This window comes from Protopterus annectens, chromosome 4.part0 (assembly GCF_019279795.1).
Source record: "Protopterus annectens isolate FY-2018-M chromosome 4.part0, PAN1.0, whole genome shotgun sequence".
NCBI lineage: Eukaryota > Metazoa > Chordata > Ceratodontiformes > Protopteridae > Protopterus > Protopterus annectens.
The window spans coordinates 521,547,257-521,569,521 of NC_056733.1; the positions used below are offsets into that span (position 1 = coordinate 521,547,257).

Here is a 22,265-nt window from a genome sequence, read left to right on the forward strand (position 1 = left end):
TTGGTTGTCCCAGTACCAAAGTATCTTTAAGATTTAGGGAGGATACCAGCTTTTGAAATATTAGTGTGTTTCTTATGAGTATGGGGTGGACCTTAAAATACTTTAATGTCTTAGAATTCTAAAAGGGTACTGCTTTAGGATTTAAATTACATGAGATTAGATGATTGTAATATATTTTAATCTATAGTGGATACCATGCTTTGTTGAATGGTTCAAAATTTGCTATTTGTATAATTCGACTAGCACTTATAATGTTATAGTATGTTTGGAATTCAGGTAGACCTAGCCCCCCTTTTTGTTTGGGTAAAGTTAATCTGGAATATTTTATTCTTGTATTTTTTGGATGCCAAATAAATCTGCCTAGTAGTCTTTCAAGTTTGGAGAAGAAATTTTTGGGTATATATTGATTAATAACACTAAAATGAAACAATAGTCTTGGAAGAATATTCATTTTAACTATAGATGTCTTAGATAGTAGAGATAGACTGAGATTTAACCATCTCTTAGTGTCCTCAGTGATAGTAGTCCAGGTTTTGAGCAAGTTGTTTTTAGTCATTTCAGATTGGGGGTGAGTGAACATGATACCCAGATATTTAAGATTATAATTGACTTTTATTTCAGTTTTGGGGAAATAGAATTCTTTATGTCCTAGAGTATTCAGAGGGAATATGACTGATTTTTTTTTTGGGTTAAAGGCACAATGCAAATGTACTAAGCAATTAATAACAACATTGTATACTGTGGGAAGAAGAAAATTTGCAATAATTTGTTAAGGCCACCAAATCATTCAGTAGTGAGACAGTAAACAAAAGCAAGTATTATCTTAGAGTACTTTCAATAAAAGCAGAGATGAATATCAACCAGCCAGATACAAACCAATCATCTTGAACCTGTAAAGAGGAGAATGCCATTTCTGAAGAATTAACTTTGGCAAAAATATATTTAGAAAATGTTGTGCCTATTTATTTAAAGTTATATACAATGGTATGTCAAACAAAGGTTGGGATTGAGTTTAGAGAATAAATAAAATGGGATGGGGGGACTACTTTAAAGTAGAATTCTCCTTGACGGTCTGCAATAGTGAATGAAAAAACATTGCATTTAGACCTGGGAACCGTTTTAGGGTTTAAGTCTTGATAGTTGCTGGATTGTGAAACTCACCTATATGCTGTCAAAAAAGATAAGAGAAAGAGATAAGAGAAATGCAGCAAACAAAAAAAAATGAGCCAGTCTCCCAACAAAATTAGAGAGTCCCATGCTACAACTGGAGTGCGCAATCAGCATGTAGGACAAGGAAAATGCTCAACAGGTTACTTTGAAAGATGTGTTTGGAAAATTAAAAAAAATGAATGCCACCATAGAGATGTTTATGGTGGAAACATGAGCAAGAATTTAGAAAACCGCAAGTATCCTAAGCAGCCATACAGGCATGATAAAAACATTCAAGAGGCAGAACAATTGCAGCTATGGGTAGAAGCAACAGAAGCCAGAAGCAAGACTGGATTTGGTAGAGGAGATCCTGCAAGACTACCAAAATAGGGCAAGGCAAAAATATACACTTGAGAGGGTGTGCCGGAATGAGCAGAGGGCAGAGACTGTAAGCTGTCTTATATCATGCAGTTTGCAAAGTGGATACGGATACTAGAGCCACATATTAAAAAGCCCTGAGGACACAGTAGCAACATGGTAGCAAATGCTTCTCAAAAAGAAAAACAACTGTGAGATTTGAAACCTATAAAATGAAGGAAATGCTACTATAACTGCTATGGAAATTAGGGGCTAAATGGATATATGGGTCTGCTTTGTTTTCAATGACCAGGATTATTCTATGGAGACAAGAAAGAGGTAAGCAGCATTTTTACCTATCCCTAAAATGGCAAAGTGCAAGGAAAGTGGGGCCAGATTGATTTATCTGTAAAACAACTGATGAACCAAGAGAGCCACTGAGGTGGGTGGAGGAAACGGGACCTTTACAGGTGGTTACACATGTTACAGTGCAGAGCTCCATGCAAGAATGGGAATCAGTACAATGCCAAGCCGATCATGAAGGGACATCTAGTATGCAGGGAAGAGGTTTTCTACCCTTTCAAAGACATTACCTTAAGGAAAGATCAGAAATAGCCCAGCAACATTGTAGAAGGTGAACAGGAACACAGAGCAGCCAAGCCAAAGAAGTCCTTTTAACTGCTCAAAGGAGAGCAACAGGTAAATAGGTCAGTAACTATATTAAAACTGTGTGGTGCAGTGTATGAGATAGTTAAAAGAAAAGCAATTGCACGTAGAGCATACAATGTCTTTGCTGACCATATGTATCATATGTGTTTTACTAAGTTTCCTGTTTGTAGCACAAATGAGAGTGTATACTAAAGTATTTAAAGAAAGTTAACAAGAGTTTAAAGTTCTGGTTCAGAGGGAAAAGAGAAAACACAAGAGAGAACAAAGCAGAGGAAGATAAAGCAGAGTAGGACTGGGGGTGGGGTGGGGGGGTAGAAACACAACCTGAATGATGAAAGCCAGCACAGCCTTGTATGTAGGCAAGCATAGGTTGTGCCTGCAGGGCATGTTTTGGGGAAATAATTTGCATGCCTTGGGAGAACACATTTTTTTTAATTTTAGGGGTTTAAAAAGTTTAAAAATTTTGATTTGTCTGTAAAAAGTGGTAAAAATGAATGGACAATTGATAAGCAAATATATGGATGAACAAAGATAAACAAAAATGGAGAGTCTCTGGGAAATTTCAAGAAGGAAAGAGTGAGGAGTATTACATCCAGGCTATAACTATTTTATAAGATGGAGCATGAATTGGTTAACAGTTTCAATCAAAAGAGACAGAGTGACAGAGAAAGAGAGACAATATTGGGAGTACAAAGAAGAAAGGTAGACATAGTAGTGTTAACTGAAACACACTTAACACATGATGAACATACTAAAATGGAAAAAAGAGGATTTTATTTGCAAGCTATATAGGTTACTACTATCTGCCCTCCTAAGGCATTTTTATAGCCAAAGTTTCAGTTCTTACGCCAACCATTATAATAAAAAAAAAAAATTACCCATTGTTTTTGTGCCCTCTGTCCAGCACACACACAGAGATGATTCCTGGGGGGTATCCGATCTCCCATCCCCAGTCAAGTCAAGATCTCTCTTGAAGCCAGCCAGCAGGTGCTCTGCCTCACATGGACCGGGATTTTATTCCACAGCATAGGTAGTCTCTGATAGGTGTATATAGGAGCAAGGAGGTGAGGAACAATGTTACTGACAGCTAGAGGGCTTCCATATATCCAAGATATGGAGAAAGCTGGAGGACAATAAGGGTAGGTATGTGGGCATAAAGGTCTAGTCGTATGGGCAGATGTGAGCTGTAGTGGCATTATACCTACCACGAAATGTCTGCTTCAAAGAAGTTAGAGTGATTATAGTAGATGTATTTAGGTTTTATAAGGGATTCCTCTGTGTCACTGTAGACAGGAATCAGGTGTATTCTAAGGAAGATGTACAAAGTAATGGCACCCGGTGGAAAATAATGAAGGCTGAGAGACAAACAAAAGGGCTCCTAATGAAAATAGGGCTGATGGATGTATGGAAGCTAAAGGAGGGGATAATGGAAGGTAAGGGGTTTACCTTTTACTCATGTAGATTTAAAACATGGTAGAGAGTGGTCAGGGGATATATTCTAAAGGAATATGCGGACCAATTAAGGAGAGGGGAAGTGATGCTGATAATGTTTTCCAGCCACATCTATCGTTAGGTAAAAGATGCACTAAAGGGCAAACCCAGACCAAGCAAACACTTGGAGATTCCCAACCTGTAAGTTAGAGAAGAAAGACTATATCAGCAGGATTCTGAATATTATACACTCCTGTATGGAGTCTGTAGGTTCTCCTTGTGTCTCTGGGATTCCTCCCAAAAACATGCAGAGTGTTTCCATCTCCAACTCACCCAAGAACTGTAGGCGACAGCACAGACTTTTGTGCCCTATAGGGGAATGTTGCTTAGACCAACCACTTTGGGCATCAACTGTGGTGCACAATACCTACTAGCTAAACAAACATAGATCAGTGACTGCATACCATGTCAGGGCTAGCCACTCAGTAGTGTAAAAATTGTCTCTAGGTGATTCGGTCATGTTAACAAATATTGCCAAAAAATGGGCATGGGTATTTACTGATGATAAGTGGGCTGAGGACCTGGCTTACTCCAGTCTATGCCAGGACCATGCTAACTATGGAAGGGGTGCTATGCCCCTTTAGGCCAGTGTGTGCCTTCCATAAAGCCCAGAAGCCCAGGATCAATGAACTACTGACCGGCCATTGCCCAGTTGCCCAGCTTGAGTTACCTGGGATAGCTGTGTTGAGCTACATCTGGAGATAAAACAAGTCAGCCTGTCAAAAATGAACTAAGGACTGCTACAATCACTGAGAAGATGCAGCTTGGTAGTGCATCATTTGATGGTAAGGAGGAGGCTGAACATCCTGTGTATGCAGGAAACAGGATGAAAGGGCAGTGCAGCAAAGCAACTTGGCTTGGGATCCAGTGTCTACCACTTGCTAGAGGGACAGACTAGAAATGATGTGGGAATTGTGGTGAGGAAGAGGCTTCGGAAGACAATGAGGGATGTCATTAGAATTAGTGACAGATTCATGGCAATCAGACTCCAGTGTAAGGATAGGGCAGTATTAATAATCTCAGCCTGTGTCCCACAGCAGGGTTGTGATAGTGAGGAAAAGAGTGTATTCATTCCACATAGGTAGACTTCCACCTAATAAGGAAAGGGCATTTGGGTAGAATCAGTGATTGCAAAGTCATCCCCCAGTGAAACAGTTGGCCCACAGCATAAACTACTGGTTGGCAGAATCATCTGCAAGCTGTGATCAGAGAAGGTTCTAAGGTCATCAGAGAGTAGGTTGACCTGGAAGTTGACTGGAGATAAAAGGATGAGATTAAGGAATTAACTTGGCACTCTGACACCCCAGGAAGAAGAGCAAATAGGTGGAATTGATGAAGAAGAGTAGCAGCTCCTTAAAACAGCATGTGTAAAGACTATAGAACAGATATGTAGCTGAGCCAGGTATCGAAGCAAGGTCCCTAAGGAAAGCTGGTAGTGGAATGCAGAAGTCTAGGAATTCATCAAAAGGAAGAAGGAGTGGAGAAAAAGTGGGAGATAGAAAAGAAGGATGAGGCAAAGAAGGAATATTTACTGGTCATCAAACAAGCTAAGAAAAAAGAACAAGTCATCGGAGGCATTCTACCCAAGGGCCAGATCCAGCACAAGGCAAACTAGACTGCTGCCTAAGGCCTGATGTTGGCTGATGGGGCTTGGACTGGTCTTAAAAAAAAAAAAAACTCCCACCTTTCTGCATCACCATCAGCCCAGATTTGCTCCCACTGACCTCTAGAAGTGCTTCTGCAGCACTATAGATTTATTTCAATATTACACAGGAACAGGAGATTACTCTCTAGGTCTTTAAAATTAAAAAAAAAATGCTCACCTTCCTGCATCACCATCAGCCTAGGGATTCGTTGACACTTGCATCAGATGTATGGAAGCACTTTTGTAGAGTGCCAGATTTGTCTTGACATAGCATGGGAACAGGACTTAGCAGTGCAAGATGCAGAAGTACTTCTGCAGAGATTTTGTAGTAGTAGGTCAGAAAGCACAAGAACAGGAGCTTTAGCAGTTCGAGATACAGCATAGTACAGGGACTGAGACACTTTCTTGAGTCCTGTCTATAGATTTGTAGATACCCTGCCACTGATTCCTCCTGCATATAGGATTCCCTCAAGTTCTACATATGGCGTTGCACTTTACCCTGCCTCCTGATTTCTTCTGCATATGGAATTTCCTCCTACAGTTAGTCCAGGCTGCAGGAAATTCAGGTAGGTTGGTATAACAATTAGTCAATAATACATTTGTCATAATTATTCTTTCTCTAAAAATAACAAGTTCCAGAAGCACCATCTGGTTGCGTGGCTTTTTCAAACTCACACAGTAGGTAAATGGAGCTATTTTTGGCTTTGTATAGAATTCTTGAGCAAAGAAGTTGAGAGATATTTTTGTCCATTCCTTGTGAAATGTGTGGCATTCTGGCAAATTGCTGTGGACTGAAATCATTAAATAATGACAGGTATGAGTTTCAGACTTTGGATCCTTCAGAAAATGCTTGCCAATGCTAAGATTTTTATTTTAGCAGTTTTCTAAGTATATGAAAAACATTTAAAATCTGTTCCTAATTGTTGGTTGCAAGCTCCTTCCTGCTATTTATATGGCTTACAACTGCAGCCTGGCCATGTGACTCATCAACCGTAAACTGTGAGGAGGGGTGCATAGCCATTGGTTCATAGGTTGATAGGTAGGTACTAGGCTATCGGCCCTGGGGCCTATACAAGCCCAGCCAAAAAGGTACCCTGGCTTTTGCCACCCAAGAAAATTATTTTCCTGTGCCACTGTCGAGCAGAGCCACAGAGGTGATCCATTTCCCATCCAATCATCAAGATTTTTCTTGAAGAGTGCTAATGAGGAGCTTTGTTTGATATAGATAGGTAGTTTATTCCAGAGTATAGGAAGTCTCTGGGACAGGAATCTATCCCTCCGGCATGTCCTGTTTATTGTGGTGACAAGTTTTAGGTCCCTAGAGCATGTAGCTCGGAGGGATTGGGATTTCTTTAAGTGGAGCATGTCCAACAGCTCTGGGTTTGACATAGCTTTGTATGTTAGGCAGAGATCACCTCTGAGTAGGCGATATGTGACTGAGTAAAGCTGGAGTTTTTTGAGACTGTCTGCGTAGGGCATCTGTTTGAGGCCGATAATCCTCTTTGTGAGGTATTTCTGCGGCCTTTCCAGTTGTTGTAGATGTCTTGTGAGGTACATACCAAAAGGGGCGTTGTACTCTATAATGGGTCTAATGAGTGATGAGTAGAGGGGAACAATGACCTCTTTTTTTCTGGATGAGAAACCTTTTGTGATGAGGTGTGCCACGTAGGAGGATTTTCTGACTACTGTGGCGATGTGACTGTCAAAGGAGGGACTACTGTCCACCTGTGTCCCAAGGTCTCTTATCACACTTTCAGTGTTTAGTATAGCAGAGCACCTCACTGGCCATCTTCAAGAGAAATCTTGATGAGTAGATTGGAAAAAGAAAATTCACCCTGGGATCACTCCAGTGGCTCTACTCGACAGAGGCACTAGGAACTAGTGCACGATGCCAGGGTAATCCTATGGGCTAGTCTTGTAAAGGCTCCAAGGCCATTAGCCTAGTACACACCTATGAGCCTATACACTATTTCTTATTTAGTAAGGTATATGGGGAAAAGTTTTATTGGCAGTGACTGATTACTACGTGGAGGTGGGAATGGTTTCTGTTGCTCCATTGCCACAGTGTTAGGGAGTTAGGTTCATTATTGCTAGTAACTGAGCTGTATTAAGAACATACACTGCAATGTGAAGGACATATCAGAACTTTCTGAAATAGACTGTTTCCTTGTGCTAGGGTGCAGAAGAAATGTATTTAATAGCCATAAAAATGGCAAAGAGTTGATGTCTGTAAGTAACAAATGCTGTCAGTGCAGCTTTGTTTTGAAAAGTTTCTTTAAAGCCGTAGAACAAAATAAATTAAAAAGTGTCTCATTTTTCAGATTCCAGAAACCTTTGAAGATGTTGCAGTTGACTTTTCAAGCGAAGAGTGGAAGTTGTTGAGCAAAGGGGAGAAATGGCTACATCGTGAGGTGATGGTACAGAATTATGAGCACATGGTTTCACTAGGTAAGAAGAAAGATCGCAACCGCAGCAGGTGATGTTGCAGACCTATGGCCAAATGTTGTCAGTAGGTAAGGAGGATGGTCCCAAAGAGTCAAAGGGAGGTAATGGTTTGAGAACACATCAGGGAGGAGACGCTGTATAGCAGAATATGTACAAGGAGTGCATAGTATGCAGAGAAGCACATCAGGTTTGTAAGAAACTCAGAATGATGACCATCATGTATCTGTTTCATTGGTGATGTAACATGCCCTTTAGCATCTTTACATACAGAAAGAAGGTTCATAGGTTAATAGGTTCATACTAGGCTATCTGCCCTAGGGCATTTATAAGCCTAGCCAGAGTTGTGTGGCTTTCACCACCCCTTAGGTTGAAGGTGCTCTCACACATGGGGGGGGGATTCTGTTCACAGCATAGGAGTCTCTGGACTGAATAGAGCCGCCAATTTAAATGAATTTTGCTATGCCCTTTTTCGAGGTTAGTATACTGTGCCTCTGTCTAACAGTGACACAGAAGTGATACCCGGGGTAAACCTACGATCTCCCATCCACTCATCAAGATTACTCTTGAAGAGAGTCAAAGAGAGACTCTGCCTAACCTGGACTGGGATTTTATTCCAGAGTGAAGGGAGCCTCTGGGTTATGAATCTGTCCCTCCAGCATGTTCTATTTATTTCAGTGCTGAGATTCAAGTCTCTCGAGTGCGTAGCTCGATGGGATTTGGATTTTCTGAGGTGCAGCATGTCCATTAATTCCGGGTTGGACATGGCTTTATATGTCAGGCACAGATCGCCTCTGAGCAGGCAGTATGCCACTGAGTAGAGCTGGAGTTTCTTTAACCGGGCAGCATATGGCATCTGTTTGAGCCCTTTGATCCTCTTGGTGAGGTACTTTTGGGGTCTTTCCAGTTGCTGCAGGTGTCTGGTAAGGTACATCCCAAAAGGGGCATTGTACTCAATTATAGGCCTGATGAGGGATGAGTAAAGAGGCACGATGACCTCCCCTGATCTAGATGTGAATCCCTTCATGATTAGGTGGGCTATATAAAATGTTTTTCTAACCACTTTGGCCATGTGGTTGTCAAATGAGAGATTGCTATCAACTTGAGTCCCCAGGTCCCTAATTACTTATTCTGTACTTAATGGATTACCACCTATGTGGTAGTTTGTGGGCACTTTGTTTTTGCCAAAGGGGATGACTATACACTTTTTGACATTTAGCTTGAGGCCATGGCTCTGGCACCAGTTGTCTGTTTCTATGAGGCCCTTTTGGAGGATGCTTGTGTCAGCTGGAGAGTCGATTATGGTGCCCAGTTTGCAGTCATCTGCGAACTTGGTCAGCCACAGTCCTTCCGTGTTGGCCTGTACCTCCGAGAAATATATACCGAACAAGAGAGGTCCCAGGACTGAGCCTTGTGGGACACCACTTGTAACTGGTTTGGAGTCTGACATGGCTCCAGCAATTCTAACCATGTGGGTTCTGTCCTTGAGCCAGTTTGAAACCCATCTAGTGACATAGGGGTTTATATTTAAGCTGGTGAGCTTATCTATAATGCCCGAGTGGGGTATTGTATCGAAGGCTTTTGCGAGGTCCAGGTAGGCTGTGTGGACCACCTTCCCCTCGTCAATGGCCTTGGTGACTGTTTCAAAGAAATCGACCAGGTTTAAGAGGCAGGATCTGCCCTTAACAAAGCCGAACTGGGTAGGATCCAGTGTCTGTAGGTCCCTAATATCTTTATTTATGAGGTCCATGATGATCCTTTCCATAGCTTTGCAGACCAAGCTAGTCAGGCTTATGGGGTGATAGTTTCCAGGATCCGTTGAGGCACCACCTTTGTGGAGAGGGACCACTGTTGCTGTACACCACTCTTTGGGTGCATATCATGTAGTAAGGCTGAGATTGAACAGTAGTTTTATGTTTGGATTTAGCTCTTTTTGGAGTTCATGTAGGATGCAGCCCAGGACACCGTCTGGTCCCATTGATGCTGTGTTTTTTGCTTTGGAGAGGGCGGTTCTTACCTGAGCATCTGAGATGTCAGGGGGCAGCACTCTGCTGGGATAGATATTTGCCCTTTTGGTGGGGGGGAGTTTGCGCTGAACCTGTCAGCTAGGATGTTGGCAATGTCTGTGGGTTCGGTGTATTTTTTGTCATTTTGAACTAATTCTGAGCATATTTGGGAATTCCCACCCAGGTTCCTAACATAACTAAAGAAAGCCTTGTGATTATTCTTAGTGTCCTGTGCAATTTTTCTCTCGAAGCTGGCCTTAGACAATTTTATGAGTGCCCATAGTTTTTTGCTAATACTGATCAGAGATGCCTTCCCTTTTTGGGATTTTGCTCTATCATGTAGTAGCTTCCTCCTTCTATTGTATAGTTTGTATATGGCTGGGGTCCACCAGACAGGACGTCTGCCTTTGGAGGACTGGGTCTTGGTTTTATTTGGGATTGCATGATCCATGCATTCCTGAAGGTGTAGGATTCTGCGGTCTGGGCCGTATTTTCCACAGGCCCGGGGGCTTTGAAGGATTCTACCTCGGTTTTGAGGAGTGTGAAATTTGCTTTAGAGAAGTTTTTCACTGTGGTTTTCTGGGCAGGGGGTGGAGTCGGGATGTGAATATCCAGTGAGATTAGTTTATGGTCTGATCTTACCAGTGAGGGATACACTTCTGGTCTGGAGCATAGAGTCCCCATGTTGGTGATGATCAGGTCCAGTATGTTTTCCCCTCTTGTGGGAGTGGTAATAAGTTGTTCCATAGCATTTGAGTTTATAAATTCTAGGAACCTTTGGGCTAGGGTGTTGGAGCTAGAGTAATGCTCCCAGTCTATGTTTGGGTAGTTGAAGTCACCCAATATAATGGTGTTTGGAGAGACCTTCATATTTTCCAATGTTCTCAGGAAGGCCGAGTGGGGTTCCTGGGTTTGGGAGGGTGGTCTGTAGCAGGCTATAAACTGGAAGGCAGTTTTTCCCACTGTTAGTTGCACATGGATAGTCTCTGATGCTTCATGCTGTGCCACCAACCTGGAGGTGTGGGTATCTTTGACGAATATTGATACTCCCCCCTCCTTTTGTGGTTCGGTCCAAGTTTTGGGTTTGAAAAGCATGGTATGAGGTATAACCTGGTAGTGCTGGGGTGCTCTCGGGAGCCTTGAACCAGGTTTCTGTTACTGCACAGATATCGATGTTCTCCATGCTAAGGAGAGTTTTGAGTGCGTGCATCTTGATGTTTAGACTTCTGGCGTTGAGTAGCATTACTCTTAGTTTCTTATCCCTTGTGATACCTATGGAGGTGGGTTTGTCTTTTGAGCCTTGCTTAAAACAGGCACTATGGGGGTAGCAAGAGCCTTTGCCAATATCCGAAAGCCCAGGGGTGACAGGTGCAAGCCGTCCCTAGCGAAGCATCGTGGCTTGTCGAGCATGTCATCCCAGGCTGACAGGCATTGGATCCCCTTTGAATGACACCAATACTTAAGCCAATTGTTGAAATTGATCATCTTGTCTTCATATTGTGGCATCATTCTTGGTGAGGGTTAGATGCTTCTCAAGGTCAGGGTCATACCGGCCTGGGCTACATGCTCAGAGAGCTCCTCTATGTCTCTTTTCATGTAGTCCAGGGAGGTACGTCTCAGGTCATTCACACCAGCATGGACAATGACTGAGTCATATTTGTACTTGCCTTGGAGTGACCTGAGTGCTTGTGGTATGTGGTGGATCCTAGCGCCCGACAGGCAGCTCACCATGACCTTCTCCTTGTTCAGCCTGGTGAGTGGGACGTCAGTGTGCCTAACGATAGAGTCACCTATTACAAGTGTATCAGGTGTGTTGTTTAACCTTAAGGGCTGTGACTGTTCGGCACACTGGGCTTTGTGAGCTATGTGTTGCACTTGTTTTGTTTTGGGGTAGCGGTTGCTTGGGTGTCTGCTTTGGAGGTCTCTGCTACTTAGGCAGATTTTTATTTAGAGCCTCCGAGTATGTTTTTGTGTGTTTATGTGTTTGGTTTGCTGTCGTGGTAGGTCTATGTGAGACTGGAATTGTAGTGAGTGTGGTTTCCTTCTCCTCCTGACTGGTTACACCAGTACTGAGTTGAGAGAGCTTAGCCTCCAGTTTGGCTATATGGTTGCATCTCTCACATGTGTTGGAATTTGTTGGGAGGATTAGAGGGTTGTCTGTGTACATGAGGCAGTTGTAACATTGCCTCAAGATTCCCAGATTCACCAGCTGGACCAGAGAGGAGATTGACAACTGACCTTTGGACATGCTAGAATAGTATTGGGAATTCCTTTATAATTGAAAAAAAAGGGCCAATGGGGAACAAGGTACTCAAGGGGAGTGTGTGAGGGTGTAGTGCTTTTAATTTTTTAGTGCTGACGTATATAATTGCTTTAGTGAGCATGTGCCAGGCAACTTAAATGCAATGTGTTACAGGTAACTTAAATGCAAAAACGACAAACAGTAACTTTATTTCAAGTGAAACAAGGAAATAAGTACAGTAAGCAATGCAGATATCACTAGGGATCCACAGAAGCACTGAAAAGCCACGTTTTAGGTGGAATTAGCGTTTCAGGGAAATAACAAACAAACAAACAACAAGCATACAAACAAAGCTAGATTCAGCAGGCCTGGATCTAGTCTATGCTACAGCAAACAGGGTGTACCAATTTCAGTAAGAAACGGTTCAAATATGCAGGCACTATAAGCCTTTAACCAGAAATTCCCAGCTCAGAAGGGCAGAGTCCAGCCTCTCCTCCCACAAGAGTGCAGACCACGAACCTTCTTAATGTAAAATAACTGGCCTGAAGCCCAAGTGCTTAAACCAGAACTAATACACTTTTAGAATAACTGAGCCCTCAATCAGCAGTTCCCAACTTAGAAGGATGTAAGCTACCTGTCCCGCCACCACAGTGCAGGCCACAAACCTTCCTAATGTAAAACAACTGGTCTGAAGCCCAAGTGCTTAATCCAAAAGACTTAGAATGATAGCTACACTTTAATCAAGTTACTACCAAGCAGTAATAAATACAATTGAATACTTTAAAGAATGCCTGGATTAGTGCTCAAGTTATACAAACAAAGCTAGATTCAGAAGGCCTGGATCCAGTCTGTGCTACAGCAAACAAGGTGTACCAATTTCAGTAAGAAGCAGTTCAAATATGCAGGCACTAGAAGCCTTTAACCAGAAATTCCCAGCTCAAAAGGGCAGAGTCCAGCCTCTCCTCCCACAAGAGTGCAGACCACGAACCCTCTTAATGCAAAATAACTGGCCTGAAGCCCAAGTACTTAAACCAGAATTAATACACTTTTAGAATAACAGACACTGAGCCCTCAATCAGCAGTTCCCAACTTAGAAGGATGTAAGCTACCTGTTCTGCCACTACAGTGCAGACCACAAGCCTTCTTAATGTAAAACAACTGGTCTGAAGCCCAAGTGCTTAAACTAAAAGGCTTAGAATGAGTTACACCAAGCAGTAATAGATACAATTGAGTACTTTTAAGATGGCGCAAAAGCAAAATAAAGTAGGAAGAAACACAAATACAGTAAAAGCAGATAATTTTTTTTTTTTTTTTGAGTGAGCAAATGAGATGGGCCCAGGAGTTACAGGACAGAAACAAGTGCAAATGCAGGCCTTCAAATCAGAAAGTTGAGAGAGATGGAAGACCGCCCAAGTGGTGGTTAGTGAGTGCTGGATCTGCAGTGAAGAAGAAGACACAGATCAAGCAATATGCCAAGCTGCATGAACTGGCACCCCACCTAAGTACCGTGTTCAGTCATAGCCTCACCTCAGGCTTTGTGCCTGCTGAATGGTGCACAGCAGCGGTTATCCCACTCCACAAGGGGGGGAGTCACCACGGACCCCGGGAACTACCACCCCATTAGCCTGGCCTGCAAGGCCATGGAACGTATCATCATGGAACTTATAAACAAAGACATTGGTAATCTCCAAACTCTGGACCCCACCCAGTTTGGGTTTGTAAAAGGCAGATCATGTCTTTTAAACCTGATAGACTTCTTTGAAGCAGTCACCAAAGCTGTAGACAGGGGTAAGGTGGTTCACACAGCCTATCTAGATCTTGCCAAGGCTTTCGACACCATCCCCCACTCTGGAATTATAGATAAACTCACTGAAATAGGTATAAATCCCTATGTCACAAGATGGGTTGCCAACTGGCTCACTGACAGAACCCACACTGTGAAAGTAGCAGACTCCAAATCCGACTTCAGACAAGTGGAGTACCACAGGGTTCAGTCCTGGCTCCTCTCCTGTTTGGTATCTACTTCTCTGAAGTACAGGCTAACACAGAAGGTTTTTGGCTAATGAAGTTCGCAGATGACTGCAAACTAGGAGCCATAATCGAAACTCCTAACAATGTGGACATCCTACAAAAAGGGCCTCACTGAGACCGATGCCTGGTGTCAAAGCCATGGCCTCAAGCTCAATGCCAAAAAGTGCATTGTCATTCCCCTTGGTAAAAACTCTGTACCCATGAACTACAACATAGGCAGTAGTGTATTTAACACCGAAAGTGTGATAAGAGACCTTGGGACACAGGTGGACAGTAGTCTCTCCTATGATAATCACATCGCCACAGTAGTCATGAAATCCTTCTACATGGCACACCTCATCACAAAAGGTTTCTCATTCAGAAAAAAGAGGTCATTGTTCCCCACTACTCATCACTCATTAGACCCATTATAGAGTACAATGCCCCTTTTGGTATGTACCTCACAAGACATCTACAACAACTGGAAAGGCCGCAGAAATACCTCACAAAGAGGATTACCGGCCTCAAACAGATGCCCTACGCAGACAGTCTCAAAAAACTCCAGCTTTACTCCGTCGCATATCGCCTACTCAGAGGTGATCTCTGCCTAACACACAAAGCTTTGTCAAATCCAGAGCTGTTGGACATGCTCCATTTAAAGAAACCCCAATCCCTCCGAGCTACACGCTCTAGGGACCTAAACCTTGTCACCACAATAAACAGAACATGCCGGAGGGCTAGATTCCTGTCCCGGAGACTTTCCATACTCTGGAATAAACTACCTATCTATATCAAACAAAGCTCCTCATTAGCACTCTTCAAGAAAAATCTTGATGATTGGATGGGAAATAGGAAATTCACCCTGGGGATCACCTCTGTGGCTCTGCTCAACAGTGACACAGGAAAATAATTTTCTTGGGTGGCAAAAGCCAGGGTACCTTTTTGGCTGGGCTTGTATAGACCCCAGGGCCGATAGCCTAGTACCTACCTATGAACCTATGCAGTGGGAGTATTAAGGAATAAGAAGCTCTAGAGGTAGGTAGGGGTACTTTGTAAAGAGGTCTGTTAAGTCATTTGGGCATAGCTGCAAAGGATGAGGGATGGTCTAGACAGAGGACAGTACTAATGATTGCATTGGACAGGGTAAGAACAATGGAAGGGAGAAAGCTTTAAGGTTGAAGTAAAGCAGAGAAGTAAGAGACTGGGATGTTGAGTTAAAAAGAAGTCAGAAATTAGATAAGCAGGATGCAGAGGAACAGTGGTGAGTTAAAAGAGTGGGACAAGTGGAATACTAAGGGATAACAATACTAAGGTATGGAAGTCAAGAAGAAGTAGAAGAAAAAAGGCCAGACCATGAAGTGAAAATAGAAATGGGAAAGTTTGTTGTTGGAGGTTTATGGTAATGGAGTCGTAAGCATGTTTGCCTATAAATACTTGTAAATGTATTTTATTGCTTCAGTATTATCTTGTATTGTTGACAAAAGGAGAATGATCATGCACAACAAAAGAGAGAAGAACTGTCAGGCCAGACATTTGATGTCTCAGGGAAACTGTTTCTTTTAAGCTAGGTAGTGGCACAGAATGTAACATTGTATCTGAATTTAGATTTAAAACAATAGTTGCCAGTTACTGAGTGTAAATATGTGTGCATTCTATTGACATAGTTAGGTCATAAACTAAAAACCAGCGTGTCAGATTTTACTCAAACACGAATACATGCATAAAAAAACATAAGCATATGTTTTAAGTGGGTCTTTTAGACATTGAGGGAAACCACGTAAATATATTAGGTTTTGTGATTTGTGAGAAGTTTGGTATGGCCATGAGGATTAACAGTTCACAGGCTCAGACCAGATGCTACATTTTAATAGCTAGTCAACATGTTTCAAAGGCAGATTACAGGTATGATTATGAGAAAAGCAATGCATCTTTTTTTTTCTTAAACAGGCTTTGCAAATATTTGCACTACAGAAAGACAGTATTTGTGGCAATATTAATGTTTTAAAGCATACAGCTTGAATGTTGGCTGCACACTGAATGTTAACCCCACTGTGAGTGTTTCAAGGCAGTTTCATAAAGTTCCTAATCTCAGAAGTATAGCTAGAATAATAAGAATGTGGCTATCATCACTTGGAAATATACTAGTGGATGATAAACTTGAAGCAAAACAATTTATTTCTGACACTTAAGATGTTAATAGCATTTTGGAGCATTGACATAATCTAACATCTACGAGATGAGCATGGATGCTTCTTTTAAAGCTAAGCTTAATGCCCATTTCTGTAAATGGGCTGGATACACGCACGCACACACGCCTGCACACACACGCGAGCGCGCACACATAGTGCTACTAAAGAACTACAAACTGCATGATCTGTTTACAGTGTTAACATATATTCAATTAAAGCCAACTTGATTTGTATGTTATAAGCCAACCTGGATTGTGTATTAACAGTAATAAAGTAAATGTAAAGTTTTATAAATGCCTTATAATATGCCAGTCAGACACTGTGGCAGCAATATTTGTTGTCCAGGTGTGTGCTTTCATGTGAGACTAGGCAGTTTATTTTTTCAGAGATACTTGCATAAGTATGTGAAAGTTACATCCATGTATATTAGTAAGGATATAAACAGCACTTCTCTCACTAGCTATAGGTAGTAGATGTGTAGTAGGCTAGCAACCACTGGTGCCTTTATAAGCCTAGTCAAGCATCCCAAATGTATCCCCCAGGTTTATATGCCTTAGATGTTATTTTTGGGGTGTATGTAAGCTAGGGAAAGATTTACAGGCCACCTCTGTCATTAGAGACAAAGGTGCTAGACCTGGGGTGTATTTCCAATTTCTCATCCATTGGTCCAGATTCCTCTTGAATAAGGTTAGGGAAGAGCTCTGCTTCTCATGGATTTATGTTACAAGCAAAGTTTAAATTCCTAGATTGAGTAACTCTAATACCTTGTATGCCAGGCATAGATCGCCTGTCAGCAGTCTGTAGGGAACAGAGTATATAGAGAGGACTTTGAGATAAACTGCATATGTTCATGCCCTGTATTCTTTTTTGTGAGGAAGCTCTGTGGACATTCCATTTGTTGCATGTGGCTTGTCTGGTACATACTGAAGGGGGCGTAGTACTCAATGGTGGGATTGATGAGGCTGAATATAGTGGAAAAAAGACTTTCTTGGACCTAGCTGCCATACGTTTGCATATAAGTTGAGCAACACTGAATGATTTCCTTAGTACCTTAGATACATGTTGGTCAAAATCCAGGTTACTATCTACATAAGTACCCAAATCCCAGACTACTGGTTCTGTTCTTAGGGGTGTGTTATCAATGAGGTAATTTTTCTAGGGTGGTGACTTCTCAAAGGGTACTGTTATACATTTTGTGACATTGAGTTGTAAACCATATCTGTGGCACTAGTCATTTGTCTGCATTAGTTTTTCCTGTAGGATGTTAGCATCTTGGAGGTGATTCTATTACTACTTCTAGTTTGCAATCATCTGCAAACTTGGTCAGCCAGAGGCCCTTGGCATTGGCCTTGTCGTCTGAGAAATAGATGCCAAAATAAGGAACAGACTCAGCAGAGAGCCCTGAGAGACTCCACTAATGACCACCATCTTTATGGAGGTGGTCTCCCTTATCCTGATTTCTTGGGTCCTATGTGATAATCAGTTGACTGTCCATTGAGTAACATAGAGAGGTTATGCTTATATCAATGAGTTTGTTTACAGTGCCTGAGTGGGATATAACATCAAATGCATTTGCCAAGTTGATGACTTTCAAGATGACTGCACACTGAACAACAGCTTAATTCACACTCTCCCAGTGTGAAAAAAGAAGCAGAGAAATAAAGGCTAGTAATTCTGACATTTTTAATAAAATTCCATTACTGGCTATATTTATACTGCCTGGATGCCAGCAAAGAAGAAACATAGAGAGCCAGAAAGCAAATCAACTAGAAAAAGTGAAGAGAAAATATTGACTGGGAAGAATCCTGCAGATCTTCAGTAAAAAGCAGTAACAGTTCAAGCTCCAGCTTTGGTACAAAAGATGGCTTTCAGTAATTTATTGGAAAAATAAATCAAATATGCTCAGAACTGAGTAAAATAAATGAAACAACAAAGAAGTATATCAACTCAAATAACAAACATCTGATAAAAGGAAGAAGCTTTGAACAGCTGTTCAAACTGATAAAACTGCAAAAATCAGAGATAGAAGTAAAGAAAAAGCTGTCCGAGTATGAAACTGCTTAAGAAAAGCTGTTTAAAAAAATAGTAGTCTTAGAAGACACAGAGCACACAGAGAAAACCTGAGATTTTCTGCTGTACTAGAGACAATAGAAGGAACGGACTGTATCAACTATATGAAAGCACAAATAAACAACTGGACTGCTGGTATTCCAGAGCAAGACTCCTTAATCGAAAGGGCGTATCATATGCATGCTCTAAACCTGCCCATGAAGAAGCAGCCAAGACCTGTATTAGTAAATATTTAATCATACCAGCAGAAAGAGTTTATCCTGACAAAACTTTGGCAGAAGAGCAAAGTATTAAAAGTTGGAGACAGTAGAGTGTTTGTGGAAAAGGGTTATTCACTGTACACCAGGTAGAAGAGAAGCAAGTTTATCCCAGTAGTCAGAGAATGCCAAGAGGCAAGTGCAAGATTCATGCTGCTGTACTCATCTGCCTTCAGAATATTTTTCCTGGCGGATCAATGACATTGTTTTGATGCAGAACAGGCTAAGGAGGAAATACAAACGTTTATCCAACAAAAAGGGAGCCATCAAACAGAGGGGGACACTGCTTCTCATTCTTCTAATAATAAAGCTCATAGAGAGACTTTGTCAGTGAAACCTTTTTCAGTGCTTGAGAGACAGAAAAAAAATGCACAATATTTGACAAGACAAATCAGGAGTAGCTTGAACTTCAACTGGATTGGAGATGGAGATAAACATGAAGAAGACCAGCAACACTGAAATTAGTGAATAAATGTGACATTATAAAGCATCAGTCAGATTTATGAAATATGGTTACAAGAAAAAGTGGCTGAAAAAGATTGAGCTTTGGTTGACTTTGTTAAACTTAGGGGAGGCTGAAAAGCATATACCCTACTTCATGTCATTAATGTTTCGAAGGACACTAAAAGGAAAATAATTGTTGTTCTTAACAGTACTTGTATAAAACATTTCATGATATAAATTGCATGTTATATAGTAAAGCATTTTCAGTGACTGACATGTGATAAAGGTACTAAAGTAAACACGTATTTTTTTTTCTTTTTTAGTTTTAAGAAATGTAGGCATTGCAATCTAAAAATAGAAAAAGGCTGGACAAAAATATGTTTAAGTTAATATGCTCTAATTGTTGGCTGTTGAGGTGGTGGATAGGGAATACAAATGCAGTGATTATAATATATGTAGAGTTCAGATGTTTTCTGTTACATTTGCATAGGTGATTATCTGGATTAATGCCCTTGGCTTAACCTAATAACAAGTTTTTTTTATGTGTGTGTAAGCAAGTGCACTTAAAAATAAGAGAACACTGTGAATGTAATGAAAAGTTTCCCTTTCATAAATAAATGTCCAGTATGAGCTGAGAAGTCTGCAGCTAAGGAGAGTTGTCGATTCTGTTTTTATATTTCCATGGAAACAAGGTGACTACAGGGGCAAGTAATAAATGAGTTCTGGGCAGTGTTTGCTGAGGGGATAGTAAAATTGAAATGTACAAGGGTAAGCAAATAAAGCTTGAAATTATTGGAAGTGAATAACAGATAGCAGCTTTCCTCGTACCATCATACTTCAATGCATTTAATAGAATGATGTATAATTTAGTTTTGTTTAAAGATGGCCAGCCCATTTTTTAAGGCTAAAGTTAGCTTTCTGAAGTCATACAAGCTGCTTTTCACATCAGGGTGGGGAAAAAAACAGGACAAAAACAGACAGCAATTAGTATAAGTAGGAGGTGTAACAGACACCTGAGTGTGGATAACCTTAATTTTAGTTTAATAATGCCTGTGGGTACACCTGTTGATTTAGGACAGTTGTGTTATCAGGAGGATTAAACTTCATTATTTGAAGACATACATCATTTTGTGTGTTTTGCTCCAAGTTAATAGGTTATGGGAGTGTTCTCGGGGGGGGGGGGTCTGTATCACATCGTTGAATGACCTATGTGATGCCCGTGCCCTGGCCCAGCAATCAAGGAGCCTCAATCCTCACCATTAACACCAGAGAGGGCATCTCAAATATGAGGAAAGGATAACAAATACACACAGGAAAGTGCAATTTCCCTTAAGAGCACACAGAGGTCACAGTCAGTCTGGGGCTGGTCACTCCCTTGCTCTCCAGGTCCCCAATAAGACTCCCCACTGTAACAGCTATAGGGTGCAGATCTCAGCCTAGTAAGCAAGCCGAAACCTCTTGAACCCTGTCTGTCCAACCAGTGCTTTTTGCCCCTGCCCAAGTAGCTGACACACACACACACACATATATGCACTTTCAGATAACAGTTTACACAACTACACAGACACTTCTGGAGAAGGCTGGCACAGGTTCTCCAGCTGTGTCCCCTTTTACCCAGACTATACGGTAGTAATTACTGCCACCACCCAGCTAATATTGATCAGCTACTCAAAGGCCCTTAAAAGGGTGTCCAATTATTACTATGCAATATTATTATCCAAGTGGTAGTATAGTCCAGGGCTAAAGCTATAGGAGTGGCTTTGTACAATTTTACCAAAGGCATACAAGTACTCTAAAGAGCTTAAATTATCTCTACATAAACCAGCCACAGTTAAAAGGTTTTAAAATATTTAATAATAAATTAAAACCACAAGACAATAATTTCTACTACACAGTCAGTGCTAGACAAGAGAGTTCATAGATCACACAGAAATTATTAAAATAGTCAGTAGTACAGTTCTGACATCACAGAAAACCACTTAGTCTAAACTTTCTAATTCCTAGCTATTGCTACAAGAAAACACACTTCTAAAATAACTTACTTATAGAGCAAGGCAGAGTGTTGTGAGTTGTAGTCAAGTCAAAAATGCTTAATGCCTTTTGATTCTCTCTGTTTAAATTGCTATTGCAGTTTTGATAAACATTACATCATCTCTTTTACACTTTCCTGGAGTTCCCAGGCTGACAGAAACTGCATTTACATTCTTTTACACTTAAAGCAATAAAGGACATTCCACATGTAAATTCTGGTCATTAATTTTAGCCTTAAAATAATAGGCAGGAAGCCTTCATCTAGCTGGACTAGAGCCGACTTGTAAAACATCAAAGGCAGTGATGAAATAATTTTAATTTCAAAGGACCAACAAGAAATGCTTGACTTAGCTTTCTTTACAGCAGATGGTGATGTTGCCACATTGTTTTAAGTTCAGCATTCATATTTACAAATGATAGAATTATCTGCACAATTCTATCTGGCTAGGCTGGCAGCTTTCACCCATCTCTACCAATCTTCACCCCCCCCCCCCCCGGAGAACTCAAACTGTTTTTCAAGTGACCCTTCAGAAATGCCTGTTGAGAGGGTTAGGTCTATCTGAGTGTACCTACCCCATTCCCTGTCTTGATAGCCCATGAGCATTGGCATTGCTACTCCCACTGCGGTGCTGCCTAGGCTCCATCCTAGCAACTTGGCATTTTGCTGGCTGGCTCTGTTTAACCATGTTAGGGGGTTGTGATCTGTCATAACAGTGAATTTCCTTCCATACAGATAAGGCTGAAGTTTTTTCAGTGCCCACACTATGGCTAGACATTCCTTCTCTATAGCTGCATAGCATTCCTCCCTGGGTTGGAGCCTACGACTGAGATAAACCACTGGTCCGCTTCCCCCTCTGAAGAAATCTGGCTAAGTACAGCCCCCACCCCATGGTTTGAAGCATCCACCTGCACAACAAATCCTTTGCTGTAATCTGGACTGGCTAACACAGGGGGTCCTCCCAAAGCTTCTTTAAGAATTTGGTATGCCTGCTCACATGCTGGGGTCCACGCTACCTTTTCTGGCCTGTTCTTCCTTGTCCGGTCTGTGAGGGGAGTAGCTATGGTATTATAACTGGGGATGAACTTTCTGTAGTACCCTACTGTCCCTAAAAATGCCCTCACCTGCTTTTTAGTAACAGGTGCAGGGCATGCCTGAATGGCTTCCACTTTGGCAGGTTGTGGCCTTACCTTACCACTCCCCACTCTATGTTCTAGGTAGGTGACCTCTGCCATACCCACCTGACATTTGCTCGGCTTAGTGGT

At 41.6% G+C, this 22,265-nt stretch overlaps 1 protein-coding gene across 1 annotated transcript in view; it reads left to right on the top strand.

Moving 5' to 3' along the window:
• The window catches only part of LOC122799411 (zinc finger protein 883-like), a 129,570-nt gene that overhangs the window by 15,680 nt on the left and 91,625 nt on the right, over positions 1–22,265 (top strand). The window contains exon 2 of the mRNA XM_044068442.1: positions 7,633–7,759. Coding sequence (XP_043924377.1) covers positions 7,633–7,759 — 127 coding nt within the window. The remainder of the gene's footprint in view (positions 1–7,632; positions 7,760–22,265) is intronic.